The 23,298-nt window shown below is 53.3% G+C and overlaps 1 protein-coding gene across 1 annotated transcript in view; it reads right to left on the bottom strand.

Moving 5' to 3' along the window:
• LOC146287753 (roundabout homolog 1-like) overlaps positions 1 to 23,298 on the bottom strand; it is an 83,549-nt gene that overhangs the window by 46,081 nt on the left and 14,170 nt on the right. The window contains exon 2 of the mRNA XM_084698000.1: positions 21,550 to 21,876. Within this exon, the coding sequence (XP_084554126.1) occupies positions 21,550 to 21,876 (327 nt within the window). The remainder of the gene's footprint in view (positions 1 to 21,549; positions 21,877 to 23,298) is intronic.

Here is a 23,298-nt window from a genome sequence, read left to right as displayed (position 1 = left end):
CCCTCCCTCCCTCCCTCCCTCCCTCCCTCCCTCCCTCCCTCCCTCCCTCCCTCCCTCCCTCCCTCCCTCCCTCCCTCCCTCCCTCCCTCCCTCCCTCCCTCCCTCCCTCCCTCTCTCCCTCTCTCCCTCCCTCCCTGATGTTCCCTGTCATAACCAGATGAAGAGATAGGTGTTGTGTGCTCACATGGCCACGGTCCAGCCGGTACTACGACACCCAGCAGTCCCTGAGCAGCCCTCTGCAGCTGGACTGGCTCGTTTCATTAGCAGCTGGATGGATGCTGAATAATGCACAGGAGTGTAATCTGGCTCAAGTGGGCAAAGCGACAGCCGCCAAGCTCCTGTAAGCTCTATGAATAATGGAATCTCCTCAGTAAATGATGGATAGATGGCAAATGTTAGCATCCTCTCATCCTCTCAGCCGCCCCTGGTCTCTCTCCACCACACAGCCTGGGTAGAGGGAGGAGAGGAGGAGGAAGAGAGGAGGAGGAGGTGGAAGAGGAGGAAGAGAGGAGGAGGAGGTGGAAGAGGAGGAAGAGAGGAGGAGGAGGTGAAAGAGGAGGAAGAAAGGAGGAGGAGGTGGAAGAGGCGGAAGACAGGAGGATGAGGTGGAAAAGGAGGAAGAGAGGAGGAGGAGGTGGGAGAGGAGGAGGAGGTGAAAGAGGCGGAAGAGAGGAGGAGGAGGTGGAAGAGGAGGAAGAGAGGAGGAGGAGGTGGAAGAGGAGGAAGAGAGGAGGTAGAGGTGGAAGAGGAGGAAGAGAGGAGGAGGAGGTGGAAGAGGCGGAAGACAGGAGGATGAGGTGGAAAAGGAGGAAGAAAGGAGGAGGAGGTGGAAGAGGAGGAAGAGAGGAGGAGGAGGTGGGAGAGGAGGAGGAGGTGAAAGAGGCGGAAGAGAGGAGGAGGAGGTGGAAGAGGAGGAAGAGAGGAGGAGGAAGTGGAAGAGGAGGAGGAGGTGGAAGAGGAGGAAGAGAGGAGGAGGAGGTGGAAGAGGAGGAAGAGAGGAGGAGGTGGAAGAGGAGGAAGAGAGGAGGAGGTGTGAGAGGAGGAAGAGAGGAGGAGGTGATGAATGAGAAAGGGGGAGATGAGGACTAGAACATTTCCCATCCAGTCTGCTTCAGCCCTGTGGAGCTCACTAACGATATTTCATTAAGACTGGAAATCTGTAGTCCCGGAACAAAGACAACATTTCCCAGAAATCTCAGCTGCGAGAGACATCAGCTGCTGAGACCACTTAGTCTTTCCTGGGTTGATGACATTGTCTCTCGTGTGTTTGTGTGTTGTGTTTAAAACTGGGTTTTGGTCCACTAACCCTCAACATAACCTCCTCAGGGTCTGACACACACACACACACACACACACACACACACGTACACGCACACACACCATCGCTCTGTGTCTGTTTAATTAACAAATATTCCAGCAGCATGCCCTGGTGTCTCTCCTTGGGAGACACGCACACTCGATTTGGAAACACACTCATTCATGAAACACACTCGTTTACGAAACACACACACTCGTTTGTGAAACACCCTAAAGCGAGACAACAACTGCGTATCACATGAGCAAGAAAACCTTTTGAACACTTGCTGGCCGAATATTGACTGAAAGTTAACAAAATTGAAAAGTAGACTGTCAGCAGCGGATCTGTTGAGGGGATCCTATTGGCTGGGTCAGCTGAGGTGGGCGTGTTCACTGAAGCAAAAACCCTCACGTACCTGGGCTGTTGAGCTTGGTGTTTTGAAAGCATGTCAACGTGTTGAGCTAGCTTGGTGGAGACACAGGGAAGATGTGTGTGTGTGTGTGTCTCTGCAGACACCCTGCTGTGTGCCTACAGAGCTGTGAAGCTCCACACACACACACACACACACACACACACACACACACAGACACACACACACACACACACACACAGACACACACACACACAGACACACACACACACACACACACACACACACAGACACACACACACAGACACACGCACACACACACACAGACACACACACACACACACACAGACACACACACACAGACACACACACACACACACACACACACACACACAGACACACACACACACACACACACACACACACACACACACACACACACACACACACACACTCAGGCTGCACCTCTTCATGATGTGTTTGCCAGCACAGATTCCAGCACTGTAAGATTGATGTCTGCATAAGATGAAATGGAGCAGTATGCTGGACAAAAACCTATTCAAACCCAATTCATCAACTCAACCACTTTGCAAAAAACACAACAATATAAATCAGAATGTACGTTCAGTTCCCTTATTAAGGGGTATCATGGAATTCATTTCCTGCACGGTATTGACAATATCTCTGTTTCCTGATTATTCTGGTGATTAAAGTGTCAGCGTTTTTTCCACAAATGTTTCCAGACATTTTTACGAATGTGCTCCCATGACGTCTGTCCGAGAGACAAAAACAAACAGTTATTTAAACAAAGAAGCTTCAAGAAGGCAGGCAGCGAGCAGCGAGCAGCGAGCAGCGAGCAGGAGGACTGTGTGAAGGAATGGTAGAGCCGGCAGGCTCATCTAACAGATCAGGTTTCCCTCATATCTGCGAACGCCCAAGTAACCTCCCCCCTCCTCCCCCCTCCCCCCTGCTTCCCCCTCCTCCCCCCTGCCTCCCCTTCCTCCCCCTCCTCTCCCCTCCACCCCCCTGCCTCCCCCTCCTCCCCCCGGCCTCCCCCTCCTCCCCCCGGCCTCCTCCCCCCGGCCTCCTCCCCCATGCCTCCCCCTCCTCCCCCTGCCTCCTCCCCCTCCACCCCCTGCCTCCCCCTCCTCCCCCCTGCCTCCCCTTTCTCCCCCTCCTCTCCCCTCCACCCCCCTGCCTCCCCCTCCTCCCCCCGGCCTCCTCCCCCATGCCTCCCCCTCCACCCCCTGCCTCCTCCCCCCTCCTCCCCCTGTAGTCATGTAAGCAGGGGGGGGGGGTCGTGGAGTCACAGAATCCACACAGTTACTGAACCTCTGGAGAAAGCTGGTCCACTCAACATGCACAAGTGCTGGAGGAAGGAAAAACACACACACACTGGTTAGCTCTTTGGGGACTGAAGCCTGCCTCAGGTCTGAAATAATCAATACCAACCAAGCAGAGGAGGAGAGGAGAGGAGAGAAGGAGAGATGAGAGAAAGATGAAGAGAGGACTGAAGAGGAGAGGAGAAGAGAGGCGAAGAGAGAGAGGAGAGAAGCCTTGCAGCAGGAACATACGAGACAAAAGAATCAAGGCTAAATTGAAAAGGAAATATTACCATTTATGCCAGAGGCAGTTCAACATCTATTGTTTGCAGATTGTTAGTGATGTGGTTCTGTGAAAACTGGCCACAGTCAGAGACAGCTTGATATGAACCGTGTACAAACAAACAGATTCACTGCACTGACGCAACCCTTAAAAACACTCTCACAATAATCAGATACAGATTTATCGGCCGCTTTCATCCAAACAGACATACCTGCAACCTATTGAACTGCAGTGCTCTACCACTGGGCTACATCTCCACGCCGCTGTCGTATTTCTGCTGCTATGAGACCATCTCCAGTTGGTGGTTCAGTTGAAGGTGGAACCCTGGTTTGACTGGGCTGGACACTGCCTTCCACAGCGCAGCCCCAGGAAGCAGGGCCGTACAGACCATATTTGGGCGCAGGACAAACGCAGTACATGTGAGCTGAAAGTGCTGCCGTCAACAGGAAGTGAGGTCCTGTAGGGAGGGTCATCGTATCCCTGACACCAGACTCAGGTTACTGCCCACCCCCACCACACACACACGTACGTACAAACACACACACACACATACGTACAAACACACATACAGGCACACACAGGACACAGGAGGGCCCCCGTGCCCCCCCCCACCCCCCCAGCCTCCCCGCCCCCTCTGACCCCCCCTGCCTCCCCCCCCCCCGACCCCCCAGCCTCCCCACCCCTTCAGACCCCCCCTGACCCCCCCTGCCCCCCCCCCCCCCCCCCCCTGCCCGCCCCCCCCTCCCCCCCTGCCCCCCCTGCCTCCCCTCCCCAGCCTCCCCACTAGCTGTTTCAGGCTGAAGCGTCCCTCTCAGAGGACAGGAAGTGAGCGCAGGGCCTGTCTGGGTCGAACACTAATTGGACGTGGAGGTGAGGTGTGTCGGAGGGGCTGGCAGTGGCAGTCTGCTGTGAGGACGTCTCTCCTCCTGTCCTGTCCTGTCCTCCACACACACACACACACACACACACACAGCCCTGCCTCAGGGACTCATCACATTCCAAAACCGTTCATATATAAGGGGAAAGAACGGTGAAAGAATACGGTGTATTCAAATATAATATTATATTGAAAGATATTGTGATCACCCTCGTAATAATACGAGATACTGAACAAAACACATTTCAGTGTGTGGCTGGAGGTTGGAGAAAAGAGTGTGTGTGTGTGTGTGCTCAGCAAGGTCCTGTTCACTAACAGTTAATGAGAGGATTAGTGTGTTGGCCTTGAGCTATCGGACACCCATCACCACCAGCCCCCACTACTCTGAGCACACACACACACACACACACACACACTGTGGCTATCTCAGGCTTGTTTTTCTACATGGGTCAGGATATTCTTGGTGGTGATCTTAACTACGTCACAGAAATAGGCCACAAAGGCAACAGGTGCTGACAGCAGATAGTGTTTACATGAGAGACAGACATAACACACACACACACACACACCAGACATCTACACACACACACACACACACACACAGAGACGCCTCCCTGACCATCCAGCCTGTGTTATCAGTTTCTGGCGTGTTAAGATGAGCTGTAATCTGTCAGCAGAGGGGGAGGTGTCGACAGCTCCAGGCTTGTGTTCCCAGGACCTCCTCACCCTGGACACCCCCTGGCCTGGCACCTCCTGGCCTGGCTTAGCTTGGCTGACCAGCCGGGATCAAGACTAGCATCTATGTAGACCAACAGGGATCAAGACTAGCATCTATGTAGACCAACAGGGATCAAGACTAGCATCTATGTAGACCAACAGGGATCAAGACTAGCATCTATGTAGACCAACAGGGATCAAGACTAGCATCTATGTAGACCAACAGGGATCAAGACTAGCATCTATGTAGACCAGCCGGGATCAAGACTAGCATCTATGTAGACCAGCCGGGATCAAGACTAGCATCTATGTAGACCAGCCGGGATCAAGACTAGCATCTATGTAGACCAACAGGGATCAAGACTAGCATCTATGTAGACCAACAGGGATCAAGACTAGCATCTATGTAGACCAACAGGGATCAAGACTAGCATCTATGTAGACCAACAGGGATCAAGACTAGCATCTATGTAGACCAGCCGGGATCAAGACTAGCATCTATGTAGACCAGCCGGGATCAAGACTAGCATCTATGTAGACCAACAGGGATCAAGACTAGCATCTATGTAGACCAACAGGGATCAAGACTAGCATCTATGTAGACCAACAGGGATCAAGACTAGCATCTATGTAGACCAACAGGGATCAAGACTAGCATCTATGTAGACCAACAGGGATCAAGACTAGCATCTATGTAGACCAACAGGGATGAAGACTAGTGCCTATGTAGACTAACAGGGATGAAGACTAGTGCCTATGTAGACTAACAAGGATGAAGACTAGTGCCTATGTAGACTAACAGGGATGAAGACTAGTGCCTATGTAGACTAACAGGGATGAAGACTAGTCACTATGTAGACTAACAGGGATGAAGACTAGTGCCTATGTAGACTAACAGGGATGAAGACTAGTGCCTATGTAGACTAACAGGGATGAAGACTAGCATCTATGTAGACTAACAGGGATGAAGACTAGTGCCTATGTAGACTAACAGGGATGAAGACTAGTGCCTATGTAGACTAACAGGGATGAAGACTAGTGCCTATGTAGACTAACAGGGATGAAGACTAGCTGTCAAGAAAAGCTCCCACTAAAAGCATAACAGTCTAATAAATGTTTCCCAATTTGTGAAAACACACTCAAACCGTCAGGCGATGAAATGTAACAACATTCACTGACAAGAGGACCTCAATCATAGAGTTGGACTGATGTGTTTTATGATTTTCTGATAAGTGAGAGTGTGTGAGAGAGAATGTGTGTGTGTGTGTGTGTGTGAGAGAGAATGTGTGTGTGTGTGAGAGAGAATGTGTGTGTGTGTGTGTGTGTGTGAGTGTGTGTGTGTGTCCACCCACCACCACTTCTCTATTCATCCTGTCACTGACCCAGCAGGAGGCTCCAGTCTGGTCCCGGAGAGCAGGAAATATTTCCCCAGCAAATGTCAGGCGTGCGCACACACACACACACACACACACACAGCCAGGTCTCAAAATTAACTGTATAAAATCGCAAATATTTTTTCAACCTTTCAAAACGTTTTTTCAAAAATATTCTTCAAACTCTTTTTTTTTCATTTTTTTCTCCAAAACCTTTAAAACTTTTTTTTTTTTACAACAACCACACCAAGAGGTACGGTACTGGGACAGTGAGTTGGAGCTCCGCACACAGTCACGTCAGAGCAGCAGGCACTCAGGAAGTGAGTGGGTCGTATCAAGCACACCCTTCACTCTGCACCTCTCTCTACTACAGAGTCTGTCGTATCAGATATCACCTTCTCTATCATCTCTATCACCTCATCACACCGAGAAAGCAGCTCTGCCATCCCAGAGTTCATGAGCTCTGAGAGGAACACAGAGCCAGGCACACACACACACACCTGACACACACACACACACCTGACACACACACACACACACCTGACACACACACACACACCTGACACACACACACACACACACACCTGACACACACACACACACCTGACACACACACACACACACACACACCTGACACACACACACACACACCTGACACACACACACACACACACCTGACACACACACACACACCTGACACACACACACACACACCTGACACACACACACACACACACCTGACACACACACACACACACCTGACACACACACACACACCTGACACACACACACACACACCTGACACACACACACACACACCTGACACACACACACACACACACACCTGACACACACACACACACACACCTGACACACACACATACACACCTGACACACACACACACACACACCTGACACACACACACACACACACACAGGTCCTGATGGGCCGCTAGCAGCCCTACCGCCGACAGTAGCGTGGACAGCCTGTCATGTCAGCTGGTGTCCCCCCCCCCCCCCCCCCCCCGCCCCCGGCCGCCTCCTCCGGGGCACCCCCAGGCTACGTCGCCACGGCAACGGGCCCAGACAGGAGCCTCTCGTCACTGGCTGGAGACCATGCAGGTCAGGGGTCAGGGGTCAGGCTGCTACGAGGCGACACACACACACACACACACACACACGTGAGTCAGGGAGGCTGGACTGCAGGCTCTCCTTCTGACACCTGAGAGGCCAGCAGGCTGGGCAGGAGACCTGGGAACACACACCTCCCCCTGCCTGGGAACACACACCTTCATGGAGGCCTCGCTCTGGGCTCAGCACCGATACTGGGGGGGGGGGCTCTTCAGACGCAGGCGTGGGGAGAGTGTGGGAGACAGACGATACAGATGTGTGAGGGAGGGATGAAGGAGAGACCAGGGAGACGGGAGCGTGGGGAGATATGAGAGGAGGAGGACAAGGAAGAGATGAGTGCGAAGTCCTAGGGGCCTGGACTGTTTTGTGAGGTGTTGACACACACACACACACACACACGTTTGTGTACTGTGTGAAACGACATGGGCCGTAACTCTATAGCTTGGTTCGTCGAAGCACCTTTTCATACAGGTGGGTAAAATGATTATTATTGATTGAATCACTCAGACAGTCCAATTAGCTACAAACGCTGTCTCTGTTTCCTTCATATCACCTCAGAAAAGACCAGGCAAAACACATCAACGAGGCCAACTGCCTTTTCTGTCCTTACAACTCACAAAAACCACAATATCTCTTGATTTTATACTCTGTCCTCCCTTAAGAAAAGATCCCCCTCCCCCTTGTCCTTCCTCCATCTCTTTCTCTCTTTCCCTCCCTCCCTCCCTCCCTATCCCCTCCCTACCCCCTCTCTACCTTCCCCCCCCTCTACCCTCCCTCCCTACCCCCCCCCCCCCCCTTCCCCTTCTCCACAGTAAACTCTCTTTATCTGTTGTTTCTGCCAGACATCCCAAGGCTATTGCACAGGCAAATTATTTAACAAAAGAGCGCAAATGAAAGCAGCATGAGACTAGGTGGTGGGAGAGAGGGAGGGAGGAGGGGGGAGGGGGGAGGGGGGGAGCGGGGGAGGGGGGGGGGAGACAAAAAGAAGAGGGGAGGGAGGGAGGGACTGTTGGGGAAAGATAATTAAAGAAGAGGATGTTCAGAGCAACATGAACCACAGCTCTGGGACCTCTTATTTCAGCTAATTCCAGCCCTGCTCACACACACACACCCTCTCTCACACACACACACACACACACACCCTCTCTCACACACACACATAACCATCGACATTCTCACACACTCACGCATACACACTTACACACACAATCTCACACACATACCCACTGACATTCTCATAAACACACACAAAAATCTAAACACACACAGAAACACGCACACACACCACACACACCACACACACCACACACACCGCGCACACACTGCATGCAATCCAACCCCCCCAGAATGTCACGTCTCCTTTTGGGAGACAGAGAGAGCCGTCCCCATGCATCCTGACTGGCCTTGGTCGGTCTCTCCTCTCCACGCCCTGCTCCTCACATCCCCCACACACAGAGAGGGGCTGGTCTCTCCACGCCCTGCTCCTCACATCCCCCACACAGAGAGGGGCTGGTCTCTCCACGCCCTGCTCCTCACATCCCCCACACAGAGAGAGGGGCTGGTCTCTCCACGCCCTGCTCCTCACATCCCCCACACAGAGAGAGGGGCTGGTCTCTCCTCTCCACGCCCTGCTCCTCACATCCCCCACACACAGAGAGGGGCTGGTCTCACCTCTCCACGCCCTGCTCCTCACATCCCCCACACACAGAGAGGGGCTGGTCTCTCCACGCCCTGCTCCTCACATCCCCCACACACAGAGAGAGGGGCTGGTCTCTCCACGACCTGCTCCTCACATCCCCCACACAGAGAGAGGGGCTGGTCTCTCCTCTCCACGCCCTGCTCCTCACATCCCCCACACAGAGAGAGGGGCTGGTCTCTCCACGCCCTGCTCCTCACATCCCCCACACAGAGAGAGGGGCTGGTCTCTCCACGCCCTGCTCCTCACATCCCCCACACACAGAGAGGGGCTGGTCTCTCCACGCCCTGCTCCTCACATCCCCCACACAGAGAGGGGCTGGTCTCTCCACGCCCTGCTCCTCACATCCCCCACACAGAGAGGGGCTGGTCTCTCCACGCCCTGCTCCTCACATCCCCCACACACAGAGAGGGGCTGGTCTCACCTCTCCACGCCCTGCTCCTCACATCCCCCACACACAGAGAGGGGCTGGTCTCTCCACGCCCTGCTCCTCACATCCCCCACACAGAGAGGGGCTGGACGGACGGGTTGCCAGGTTGGCGGAGATGTGTGTTTGCCGTGTTTAGGAGAGGAGCCTCACTAACAAAGAGCCCAGGATGTTCAGCATGACGACATGCTGCTTCTGACTGAGCTAAACACACACACACACACATATATACATGCACATATACACACACACACACACACACACGCATATTAGCACTTACATACACACACAAACCCATGCACATGGGTGCACAAAGAGAGACACACACACACCCACACGCAAAAGGGCTCCAAACCTTGAGGTGAAGAGAAACAGGAGGTTTTGGGGATGAGAGGGGAGAGGGGAGAGGGGAGAGGGGAGAGGGGAGAGGGGGAGGGGGGAGGGGGGAGGGGGGAGGGGGGAGGGGGGAGGGGGGAGGGGGGAGGGGGGAGGGGGGAGGCAAGGGCAGAGAAGATGCTAAGCAAACAAAAAGAGATAGTGAATATGAATTATTACACACTCTGGATAATATTACTCTCTCTCTCTCTCTCTCTCTCTCTCTCTCTCTCTCCCTCTCCCCCCTTTATTTTCCTCTTTCTTCTCCCCATTTCTCTTTCACATGCATACATCTATTCTCCACATTTTTACACAAAGAAACACACCCACCCAAATGAGCAAATAAGTGTTTTAGAGGCATTCACGTGCGCATTATAATGGTGATTTCATTCCTCTTTGTGTCCTTCCCAGAACACCATTACCTGGTTGCCAAGGCTTTCAATTAACAACCTTGGCAAATCAACAACAACTGGAGCTCTCACAACCACAGCCTAAACACAACAAAGTGTTCCTGAGGGATGAGGAGGAGAGGGGGATGAGGAGAGGCAGGAGAGGCAGGAACAGTTATTTGGGTGGTGCTGCGGTGTCTCATCTTCTCACAGCGTTCAGGATAAAACGAAAGCAAGGGAACCAAAGAGCAGTGGAATGTTACGTCTCATTATCCAACTCCCTTCCTTCCCTCCGCTCCCTCTCTCCACTCCTCCGCCCCGCTCCCTCCATCTCGCTCGCTGCTATAAATCACTACTGTGGGCTCCCTGGTGGAGCGGATGCTGCGATGCTTGGTCTCTAAGGACTACCAGAAGAGAGAACAGTCAGATGGTCTCTCTCTCTCCTCCGCAACACCAGCTGCTCTTTCTCACTATCTCTCTGTCTCTCTCTCTCACTCTCTCTCTGTCTCTCTATCTCTCTCTCTCTCTCTCTCTCTCTCTCATATTTATACATCTTTCTTTCTCTCTCACCTTGCCCTCATTCCCTTTTCCCTCTCTTCACCTTCTTTATCTCCCTCCCTCCCTCCTGTGTGAAGGTGTATTGTCATGTCAGGTAGAAACATCACGCTATCACCTGACAGCACCAGAGAAAACCACAGATCCCAGGAGCTTGTTGCCACACTCCCTCCTTCTCCCTCCTTCTCCCCCTCTCTCCCCCTCTCTCCACCTTCTTTCTTTGCTATAGGAAATTCTCTGCATTAACTGAACCTGCGTTTCAGCCCAGCCTCCATGGGAAGTGGAACAAAGAGAGAGAGAGAGAGAGAGAGAGAGAGAGAGAGAGAGAGGGGGGGGGAAGCTAACCTAGACAGGCCTACTGTAGGAATGCACCCTCCGTCCACCAGACAGGCTAATGTACACACAACTCTGAGCCCAAGAACCCCCCCCTCCCCCCCTCCCCTCTCCCTCCCTCCCTCCCTCCTTCCCTCCTTCTCCCCCCTCCCCCCGTCTCCCCCCCTCCCCCCCTCCCCCCCTCCCCCCCTCCCCTCTCCCTCCCTCCCTCCCTCCCTCCTTCCCTCCTTCTCCCCCCTCCCCCCGTCTCCCTCCTTCCCTCCCTCTCCCCCCGTCTCCCTCCTTCCCTCCCTCCCCCCGTCTCCCTCCTTCCCTCCCTCTCCCCCCGTCCCCCCCTCCCTTCCCCTCTTCCCCGGCTCTGAGGGGTCAGTTGGGAAACAGATTTTTCTTGAAACAGACCCAGGATGTGAGAAACGAGCCAATCAACGCCTCCGTGAACGTTTCTCCAGCTTGATGTTCTCTTGAAGGTGTTCTCTGTGATGTTCTCTTGGAGAACATCTGTAGAACGCCGCTCTCTCTCTCTCTCTCTCTCTTTCTCTCTCTCACTCTCTCTCTCTGTGAGGTGTGTGAGGAGTGTGTAGCTAGCGTGACAGACATCACCCACGTTCTGTTCCTGTGTGTGTCATGACCGCCCACTCGAGGTACGTTAAGGTGAGGCGTTTCTGGCAGCCCAGATAATTTTTTTTATAAAAAAATTTAAAAACCATGCCGTCGCTCCGTCGCCACGGCAACCGAAGCCGTATCCCGGCAACCGAAGCCGTATCCCGGCAGCGATCGCTGTCCATTACAAGCTGGGGGGGAGGAACAATACGGCTGCATTACTGCCCGTCAAGAGGCTGGGTTCCACTCTGCTAAGCTAACAGTACACATATAAACGACTGTCAAGTAGCGACCGGATCACTGTCGACAGCTCTGATGGTGTCAGGAGTGGGTTGGAAAATGAAGAAGAAAAAAAAAAACGCGCACAGCAAAGTGAAAAACACTGGGTTGAATGTCTCCATAACGTTTAGGTGTCTGGCATGCGTGCGGTGAGAATACTGGAGTGGTTAGCGTCGGCGTGGTAAGTATTTAATTGGCCGTCTGGTCCTGATCACACAAGCACTCTGATCAACTTAATGACAGTCTGCAAGGTCTGTGTTGATCACAGACACACACACACTCTCACACACACACACACACACACACACACACACACACACACAAGAACTACACACACACACACACACACACCAGAACACAAACGAACAGAAAACTGAATCACCTCAAAAGTACTTTTTCAAAAAGTCATGAGCCACCCTCCCAGCAGGAGTGGGTTGACAGTTTGTCTGGGTGACTTACTGCTCTAGTGAACCAGCATGCTGTGGGTGACTTACTGCTCTAGTGAACCAGCATGCTGTGGGTGACTTACTGCTCTAGTGAACCAGCATGCTGTGGGTGACTTACTGCTCTAGTGAACCAGCATGCTGTGGGTGACTTACTGCTCTAGTGAACCAGCATGCTATGGGTGACTTACTGCTCTAGTGAACCAGCATGCTGTGGGTGACTTACTGCTCTAGTGAACCAGCATGCTGTGGGTGACTTACTGCTCTAGTGAACCAGCATGCTGTGGGTGACTTACTGCTCTAGTGAACCAGCATGCTGTGGGTGACTTACTGCTCTAGTGAACCAGCATGCTGTGGGTGACTTACTGCTCTAGTGAACCAGCATGCTGTGTGTGACTTACTGCTCTAGTGAACCAGCATGCTGTGGGTGACTTACTGCTCTAGTGAACCAGCATGCTGTGGGTGACTTACTGCTCTAGTGAACCAGCATGCTGTGGGTGACTTACTGCTCTAGTGAACCAGCATGCTGTGGGTGACTTACTGCTCTAGTGAACCAGCATGCTGTGGGTGACTTACTGCTCTAGTGAACCAGCATGCTGTGGGTGACTTACTGCTCTAGTGAACCAGCATGCTGTGGGTGACTTACTGCTCTAGTGAACCAGCATGCTGTGGGTGACTTACTGCTCTAGTGAACCAGCATGCTGTGTGTGACTTACTGCTCTAATGAACCAGCATGCTGTGGGTGACTTACTGCTCTAGTGAACCAGCATGCTGTGGGTGACTTACTGCTCTAGTGAACCAGCATGCTGTGGGTGACTTACTGCTCTAGTGAACCAGCATGCTGTGGGTGACTTACTGCTCTAGTGAACCAGCATGCTGTGGGTGACTTACTGCTCTAGTGAACCAGCATGCTGTGGGTGACTTACTGCTCTAGTGAACCAGCATGCTGTGGGTGACTTACTGCTCTAGTGAACCTGCATGCTGTGGGTGACTTACTGCTCTAGTGAACCAGCATGCTGTGGGTGACTTACTGCTCTAGTGAACCAGCATGCTGTGTGTGACTTACTGCTCTAGTGAACCAGCATGCTGTGGGTGACTTACTGCTCTAGTGAACCAGCATGCTGTGGGTGACTTACTGCTCTAGTGAACCAGCATGCTGTGGGTGACTTACTGCTCTAGTGAACCAGCATGCTGTGACAGCTTCCACTGTCCAACACCAGCACAGCAATCCACTGTAACAAGACAACCACAGCTACACTTCCAGGAAGCTGAAACACCAGCACAGCAATCCACTGTAACAAGACAACCACAGCTACACCTCCAGGAAGCTGAGACCGATCAGGCGCAGGTGTGCGCACACACACACACACACACGTTGACATATAAACACATACACGTGCGCACACACACACAAACACACACTCACATGCGTGTTCGCACACACAGATGTTAGGTTCTGATTGGCCCTGTACTGCCAGAACAAACAGCCTGGGTGAGGATCTGAGAGGTTTATAGCTTGTGTTATTTAAACAGACTCTGTGTTTGTTTGTTTGTTTGCCTGCCTCCCTTTCACCTAGTATACAAACCATCTACCCAGCTGGAACATTCCACACACACACACACACTCTGCTTGCAGCCGACACAGGGCCATGAAGCCAGTCCTAAGTGTGTTTGTCGGGTGTGAGGGCCGGGTCACACCCCCTGTGTGGCTTTCCCTCCCTCCCTCCCTCCCTCCCTCCCTCCCTCCCTCCCTCCCTCCCTCCCTCCCTCCCTCCCTCCCTCCCTCCCCTCCCTCCCTCCCTCCCTCCCTCCCTCCCTCCCTCCCTCCCTCCCTCTCTCCCTCCCTCCCTCCCTCCCTCCCTCCCTCCCTCCCTCCCTCCCTCCCTCCCTACTGTCTGTCGTTTGTGAGGAGGAGGAGAAGGGAAGTGGGTGGGAGAGGAGGGGGGAGGAAGGGGGAGCAGAGGGGGGACAAGGAGGGTTGCTGAAAAACAGCAATTTGGCAACAAAAAGGAAGTGACAAATGTGCGGGGACATAAATACTGTTTGGTGACAGCAGCACAGGGCAGGATTAAGAGAGGCTCGCGGAGAACAATTAGAGATGAATAAATTAGGGAGGTGATGGATGGATGGTGAGGGAGGATGGCGGGAGATGGTGAGGGAGGGTTCCACGCATTCCTTCATTAATTGTGTGTGGACATGGGCTGGGGAGCGAGGCTGGGGACCAGGATCACCCCAACTACAGCTGAGGGGGAGATGGGGGAGAATGTGTGCAAGTGGATGAGTGTGGGGGCGTGGGTATGTATGTGTGTATATATGTGTGTGTGTGTGTGTGAGTGAGTTCGGCAGGCTTTTAGAACTCATCGGCTGTGTAGCATCAACGCTACGTCAACGCTACATCAACGCTACATCAACGCTACATCAACGCGTGCTTCACAATGTCTCCGCACATCAATCCCCATCACTGTACGAACATCATTCGGTTATCTCTCACACACCCCCAACGCACTCTCCCAACGCACACACACTCTCAACACGCACACTTCCAACACACACACACTCATCCACATTTAATTGGCAAGGCAGCTCTGAATCGCCCAGCCTTCCCTCCACCCACGCCCACCACATCTCGTTCCCCAGAGGCCTGCTTTTATGTCCCCGTCAGCAATTTCATTCTCCACAGACAGACCAAGCGAGGGGGGCAGGGGGGCAGGGGGGCAGGGGGGGAGTAAGGAAGCTTCTACACAGTGCTAATGTGGCGGAACCCCCACCGAGATGATAAGCTCTATTCATACAGCCTGCCAGCTCGTTTTGAGGGAGGGAGGCAATTCTCCTTTCTTCTGGATTCTAGAACGTTCCCATGCCGCCACCACTCTAGAACCTTCTGACAAACACTTCCTTCTAGAACCTTCTGACACACACTTCCTTCTAGAACGTTCTCTTACACAATTGCTTCTAGAGCCTCCTCACACACACACACAATGCCTTGTGTAGCGTCACAGAGAGAGAGGGAGAGTTACAGAGAGAGAGAGTTACAGAGAGAGAGAGAGAGAGAGAGAGAGAGAGAGAGAGAGAGAGAGAGAGAGAGAGAGAGAGAGAGAGGTCTTTGTTCCTCCCGCGAACACACACTTCCTCCAGCCTCCAGTGAGGCTCAGTCATTCTCCCTCCACCTCCACTCAGTCAGCACACTTGAAACACTAACTCTCACAGAGAAACACAACACGTGTGCTGCTGGCCGGAAGAAAAGCAAACACACACCCTAACACACACCGCCCCTCCCTCACACACACACACAAACTGGAGAAGTAACAGCTCCAGACTTTCACCCGCCCGCTCACTGCCACACACCCACAAGCCACATGGTTCTTCTCTCTCTGCCTGCCTCCATCACACACACACAGACACACAGACAGACACACACACACACAGACAGACACACACAGACAGACACACACAGACAGACACACACAGACAGACACACACAGACAGACACACACACACACACACACACAGACAGACACAGACACACACAGACAGACACACACAGACACACAGACAGACACACACAGACAGACACACACAGACACACACAGACAGACACACACAGACAGACACACACACACACACACACACAGACAGACACACACAGACACACACAGACAGACACACACAGACACACAGACAGACACACACAGACAGACACACACAGACACACAGACAGACACACAGACAGACACACAGACAGACACACACAGACAGACACACACAGACAGACACACACACACACACAGACAGACACACAGACACACACAGACACACAGACAGACAGACACACACAGACAGACACACACAGACAGACACACACAGACACACAGACAGACACACAGACAGACACACACAGACAGACACACACAGACACACACAGACACACAGACAGACACACACAGACAGACACACACAGACACACACAGACAGACACACACAGACAGACACACACAGACACACACAGACACACAGACAGACACACACAGACAGACACACAGAGGGTGCAGTGGGCAGCCCCCCTCTTCCACCCCCTCAGAGCCACAGCCTGATGGGAGCCACAGCGTAAGGAAACACTAAGCCTTCTGGGAAGGCGTGGAGAAGGAACGCAGCTGAAGCCGGTGTGTGTGTGTGGCCCAGAGAGGGGCTCCCACCCAGGTGAGGCATGCTGGGTAACGTCTTGTGAAGCGAGGGGCTCCAACGCAGCATCAGGAGAGCCGACGCCAGAGAAGGAAAATAAACACAGTCTGACGGAGGCGAGGCGAGAGAGTCCATCTCTCTCACACACACACTCTCACACACACACACTCTCACACACACTCTCACACACATTCTCTCACACACACCCTCCGTCACACACTCATGGAAATAACATGTCACTTGCACATCCTGCATTGAGGCAGGCCTGGGCTCTAATGGGTGTTTGCACTGAAAATTGACAACCAGTTACTCCACTAATTCACACATCACTGTGTTGGTGCGGCGGGGGGGGCGGGGGGGCAGTCAGGTTGCCGTGGGTGACAGCTACCTGAAGTGGGGATGCCATTAGTGAATGGAGAGGGACAGGGTGGGGGGGGCCAGGGGGGCTGACCTTGGAGTATCCCCCCCTCCTCCCCTCCCCTCCTCTCCTCTCCTCTCCCCTCCTCCTCTCCTTTCATCTCCTCCCCTCCTCTCCTCTCCCCCCCTCCTCTCCTTTCATCTCCTCCCCTCCTCTCCTCTCCCCCCTCCTCTTCCTCCCTCCTCTCCTCCCCTTGCAGACTTCTGGATCATGACATTAGCTCCTCCAATCAGAGCACTGTACTATACCTCAGTCCCCAGTCTGCAGAGAACAAATTGGTATTTATGACCTAAGTGACACATTATGTATAGAGACCAACAGGACATTCAGTGGTTAAATGTTGAACCCTGGCCGTAGCATCGCTGTTCCTGCGACAACGCCTTTCAATTAGGTCAAGCGTACTGCTGCTTTCTGCCTGGCACAGCCCTGAAAGAGACTCTACTGGCCAATAACCTAGAGAGAAGACTGCTTCTGACTTTCCCCTCACCTCAATAAAAACCTCCATGATTGAATCAAGTGGCCGGGGTCAAGAGGACACGTGTTCATTTCCCAGGGTGCTTTGGGCTCCCCGCAGGCAGAGGAATATGCTGAGTGTTCCTTCTGACATTTATTGGATGGGAACTAGGTTATACGTCTTTCTCTCTCTGACTCTCTCTCGTCTGAAAATGGCTCGGTTCTGTGGTTGTGTGTTTGTGTGTGGTGTGTGTGTGTGTGTGTGTGTGTGTGTGTTTGTGTGTGCTTACCAGGCGTTATCTCAGTCCTGTGGTCATGCTTCAGGCTCCGGCACACACTTCATCTATCTCTGTCTCTCTCTCTCTCTCTCTCTCTCTCTCTCTCTCTCTCTCTCTCTCTCTCTCTCTCTCTCTCTCTCTCTCTCTCTCTCTCTCTCATGCCTCAGCGCTGGGTCCCCAGAACTCAGGCTCTCTCCGTGAAGGACAGGAGAACAAGAATTGTGAATTCCCCTCTTCCTGCTCCCTCCATCTGTCACCTTTCCCTCTCTCTCTCTCTCTCTCTCTCTCTCTCTCTCTCTCTCTCTCTCGTCCGTCTGCCTTCAACCTTGGCCAACTTGACACTTTCTATTTATCTAGACACAGATCTTTTCTGGGAGGTGTAGCACAGACACTGTCAACACACACACACGCACAGAAAGGGTCTTTTTATCTCTACTGTACCTCTGAAAGAGACATTTCCACTTCTCTCTCTCTGTTTTCCCCTCCCGTACCATCCTATCTTCCCCTCTCCTCCTCTCCTTTCCTTTCCTTTCCTTTCCTTTCCTTTCCTTTCCTTTCCTTTCCTTTCCTCCCCTCCCCTCCCCTCCCCTCCCCTCCCCTCCCCTCCCCTCCCCTCCCCTCCCCTCCCCTTCCCCTCCCCTCCCCTCCCCTCCCCTCCCCTCCCCTCCCCTCCCCCTCCCCTCCCCTCCCCTCCCCTCCCCTCCCCTCCTCTCTAATACAAAGTCTATCCCAGGGGTCTGTTCTACAGAGCTTTCATCCTCTCTGTCAGCTCATGAATGTCCAGGACTCATTTGAAGATGTGATCAAACTCTCTTCCCCCTTATTTCATTAGTTGTCAAGGACATCGGTGACTTTGGCCCAACTCAGGCTGGCCCCCCAGGGGGGGTGAGGAGAGGGGTAGGGGAGGGGGGGAGGGGAGGGCGATGTGGGAAGAGATTGCAACGCTAATCAGCTAAACTCCTGACCCACAGGCCTCCTCTCCAACCTCCCTCCCAATTACCCACAATCCCCCCTGTCTGTGTTGCCTTCAAGGGTGTGATTGACAGCTGTGTAACTGGCTTAGTTAGAGTGGCCAGGAGAGAGGGGTCGACGCAGAAAAAACACACACACACACACACATACACACACACACACACAAGGCAATGCTAAACCAACACCTCAGAGCGACAGTCAACTCCACAGAGACTCCTGGCAGAGGGCAGAGCCCAGGATTATAAAATCATGAAATATTAATCTGAAACGACGACATGAGAACAAGCACTGAGAAACCAACACACGCTCATCGATCTTCTAAGCCTATAGACAGAGTGATGCGGCCCCCGGTCACATGACCCGCAGCTCTGCTGCTGAACACAGGGCTTTTCTGTTCAGCAGCACATGCGCGACTTGACCTCTGACCTCTGGGTGACCCTCGGGTGACCCCCCGTGTCAGCTCGACCCCCCGTGGGATGAATCGGAGCGAGGACAAGACTCACACAGTCCACTCTCTGTTCCACCTCAACTTTGAACCCGGCGATCCCAAAATAGCCTCCTTTGGCCGGGAGAGTCCTGGGGGGAGAGGGAGAGGAGGGGGTGGGGTGGGGTGGGGGGAGGAGAGGAGAGGAGAGAGGGTGGGGGGAGGGAGAGAGGGAGAGGAGAGAGGGTGGGGGGAGAGGAGGGGAGGAGGGAGAGGAGAGAGGGTGAGGGGAGAGGAGGGGAGGAGGGAGAAGAGGGGGTGGGGGGAGAGGAGGGGAGGAGGGAGAAGAGAGGGTGGGGGGAGAGGAGGGGAGGAGGGAGAGGAGAGAGGGTGGGGGGAGAGGAGGGGAGGAGGGAGAGGAGAGAGGGTGGGGGGAGAGGAGGGGAGGAGGGAGAGGAGAGAGGGTGGGGGGAGAGGAGGGTAGAGAGCCTGATGGATGGAGAGCAGAGTGGGCCTGCCACAGAGGAGGGAGAGGCCACTGTTCCTCTCATTTATCCACGTCAGAAGGACACCACTCTCCTCTGCTAGCTCCCCTCATTCTCTCTCCTTCACACTCCACTTCCTCTCTCCTTTCCTGCCGGCGACTTCCTGACGCACTCGCTCGTCAGGAAGTGCCTTGGCGTCCCGCGTTCCGACCTCTCTGACCTCTGACCTCTGACCTTTCCCCTCAGCATCCAGCCCTTGCTGGCCAGGACTGGCTTCTCCCCCCCACCTCTTAGTGTTGTCCAGCCCACAACAGGCCTCTCTGCTAGGGTGTATTCTGGGACGCGCTGCCTGTCGGATTCCTGACTGGAGGAAGTTTTGTGCCGCAGGCTCGCAGAGGAGCCGTTCAGCAACATAAAGCAGACACCTGTTGACCACAGAAACCTCCCTGACTGAACCAGAGTGCTGCTATACACCCAGCAGCTGACAGGGCAGGTGGGTCGTGTAAAGAACCTGAGCTGAGAGAACTTTAGAGGGAGTTTGTTTTTACGGATCTGTGTACGTCCGTCCGTAACGACCTTTCCTCATGTCAACGTAACTTGTTTTTATGACGGTACCTCAAAGTTCTGTCTCAGCCCAGCCTCCCAGCCCAGCCTAACCCTGTCTCAACCCTCCCAGCCCAGCCTAACCCTGTCCAGTCCCAACCCAGTGTAACCCTGTCCAGTCCCAGCCCAGCCCTGTCCCCTCCCAGCCAGGTGAGGGCAGTGTGACAGGGCCTTGCAGGAGTCCAGGACCAGGAAGTAGAATTAAAATACCCACAGCCACACCTGAAGACGTAACCTAGGAATTCAGTCTCAAATCACCAGTGTGTGCGTGTATGTGGGAGTGTGTACGTTCTGTGTGTGTGTGTGTGTGTGTCTGTGAGGGCTGCTTGAAGACCTCACACAGTGAACCCTGAGTGGGCGGAGCCTCCCTGTCATAAAGCTAATGAAAGACAAACTGTAGTCTGGCAACTAAACAAATGATACCCTAGAGAGCTGGAACAGAGAGGGAGAGAGTGGAGGGAGAGCTAGAAGGAGAGAGAGACTAGAGAGAGAAATAGAGAATAGAGAGACCTAGAGAGCGCTAGAGAAGAGAAAGCTAGAGAGAGAAACAGGTAGAGACAGACGGAGAAAGAGAGAGAGAGCTAGAGAAAGAGGGAGAGAGAACGAAAGAAAGAGAGAGAGGATAGGCTGGAGGTGGAGGGATACCCAGGAAGGAGAGTGTGTGTGTGTGAGAGAGAGAGAGAGAGAGAGAGAGAGAGAGTTAGAGAGAGAGAGAGAGTTAGAGAGGGGGCAGGATCTACCCCCAGGTCCGTGTGTGAGGAGGGTGTTGACATGCTGTCTGACATGCTAGCACGCGAGCCTGCTTCCTGTCACCTGACCATCCGTGCCAAGATCAGATGAAAGCATGCATGTTCCTATTGAGCGCTGGGCGCGGTAAATTAGCTCTGATGAAAAACACATTCTCTCCACTCAACATGAGGGATACTAGCTTCATGTGTGTGTGTGTGTGTGTGTGTGTGTGTGTGTGTGAACATTATCACCTATGCGTGAGAGAAGTTTTGTTCGTGTGAGAGAAAACAACATTCCAAAAATCAAACTCTCGCCCTTCGTAGACAGCAGGTCGTACAGTGTCCGGTGTGTGTTTCTGTGACTGAAACACATTTCATATATAATGTGCTTTTTCAGCTGCTAAATAGACAAACTATTTGTGTACCAGTTGAGAATACCCCCCCCCCACCCCTCTCACACCCCCCCCACCCCCCCCTCACCCCTCCCCCACACCCCCCACCCTCCCCAACACCCCCCCTAAGCAGTAGACAGCTGCACTCACTGGCCACCTCCAGAGAGGCGTTGTGGCTGACCGCCTGGCCCAGGTAATTGCGGGCGACGCACACGTAGCTGCCGTCATCCGGTTTGCTGCGGCGTCCGTGGACAATGCGCAGGAAGAAGAGGGAGCCGCTGGGCAGCAGCATGCGGTGAGAGCGAGGGTTGTCCCGGTCGGTCTCCACCCGCTCCCCGTCCTTGTACCACTCCACCGTGGGGGCCGGGCGCCCCTCCGCCTTGCAGTTGAGGGTGGCCGGCTCCCCCTTGGACACGATGAGGTCAGAGGGGTGCTCCACGATCCTGGGGGGGGAGTCGTCCTGGCGGAGACGGGACCCTGGAGGGGGGGTGGTGGGGGGAGGAGACACATACACACCATTTTCCATTAGGCATTGAGAGGGATTATGCATAGCACTTATTAAACTAACTTAATTAGACTCAAAGAAACTAGAAACTTTATTAACTGTACTACACATAATTCCTTAAGACACACAAACACACCACACATGAATGATGGGATTGTGTTACATCGCACTTCAAACTATTGTATTGATACAGTTTTGTGTATGTACAGCAGAGGCATGCATCCATACTTGTAGATTAGCATGCACTCAACATCACAAACACACCCACACACACACACACACACACACACACAATGCCTATCAGGCCACACAGCAGTTCCATTCAGCAGCAGTTGCAGAGTAATTAGGAATCCTACATTATCATGCTGGTGCCCGTGGGTGTATTACTGCTAATCCCGTCTGACATTCTAATTAACACACATTGTTGCGCGCTAGATACAATGTTAGTCTTTTGTTTCAGGCACCCCCGTCCCATGATGCCGAGCGAGCCAGCGAGCAGAGTGACATTCGCAGCAATATTGTGCGATATCTCAGGCTGCCTGGTTTATAAACCTGCTTTGGGGAAACAAAAGTTGCCTCTACGAGTCAGGTGGAAAAGCGCCTCCAACGAAATTTAATGCATACTTCATTCCTCCCGTCGCCGCACAGTGGGCTATTAACTTCCTATTTCACACGTTGCCTGGGCTGCATTTGAAGTTTGGAAGTTCGTTACTGTACTTTGGCGACTCAAGGGGGCTGGAAACAGCACCGGCTATTATCCCAACACGGATGATGGGAGGAAATGATCGCACTTGTTCGCAACAATGTCGGTAGGATATTTCTGAGGCGCGTCCTTTCGCCTGATAAGCAAGAGAGAAAAAGAGAGAGGGGGGTAGAGAGAGGGTGCTGGTGGGGGGGGGGGGGGGGGGTATACAGACAATCTCGAGGAATGTAATCATACAGAAGCCGGTAGATCAGTGCTGGGTTCCTTGCGCTGCGTAGAGAGCCTCGCGCTGCGGAGAAAGCCTCGCTAGCTGTTAATCAACTCCCATTTGTCAGGAGCCCGCGTCAAAGCTTTGATCCCGCTGTCGGCACGGTAACGCCGTGATGCCCTTTGGTCTGCGGACTTTGAGGGAATATCTCTGAGTTTCTGAAGGGAGAGTAAAAAGCTAGGTCCAGCGCATGTTTTATTAAAGGCGCCTTTGAAGTCCTCCCGTGTTCCCCGATCTGTTCAACCCCCCATCGCTAAATTATTTCCATTTTTAAAATATCTATCAGGCAGCGAGCAGGGGCTATTTCTTTAAGGAATTGCACATTTACATACTGCAGTGTAAGAGGTGCAAAGCTGCAGAGGCTGGCAGATTGGGATGTAGGGAGGAGGCAGACAGACAGACAAGCAGACAGACAGACAGACA

Source organism: Hypomesus nipponensis, chromosome 5 (genome assembly GCF_054491055.1).
Source record: "Hypomesus nipponensis isolate SF chromosome 5, ASM5449105v1, whole genome shotgun sequence".
Taxonomy (NCBI): Eukaryota; Metazoa; Chordata; class Actinopteri; order Osmeriformes; family Osmeridae; genus Hypomesus; species Hypomesus nipponensis.
The sequence above is the reverse complement of the archived record's forward strand: the minus strand, read 5'-3'. Positions and strand labels throughout refer to the sequence as shown.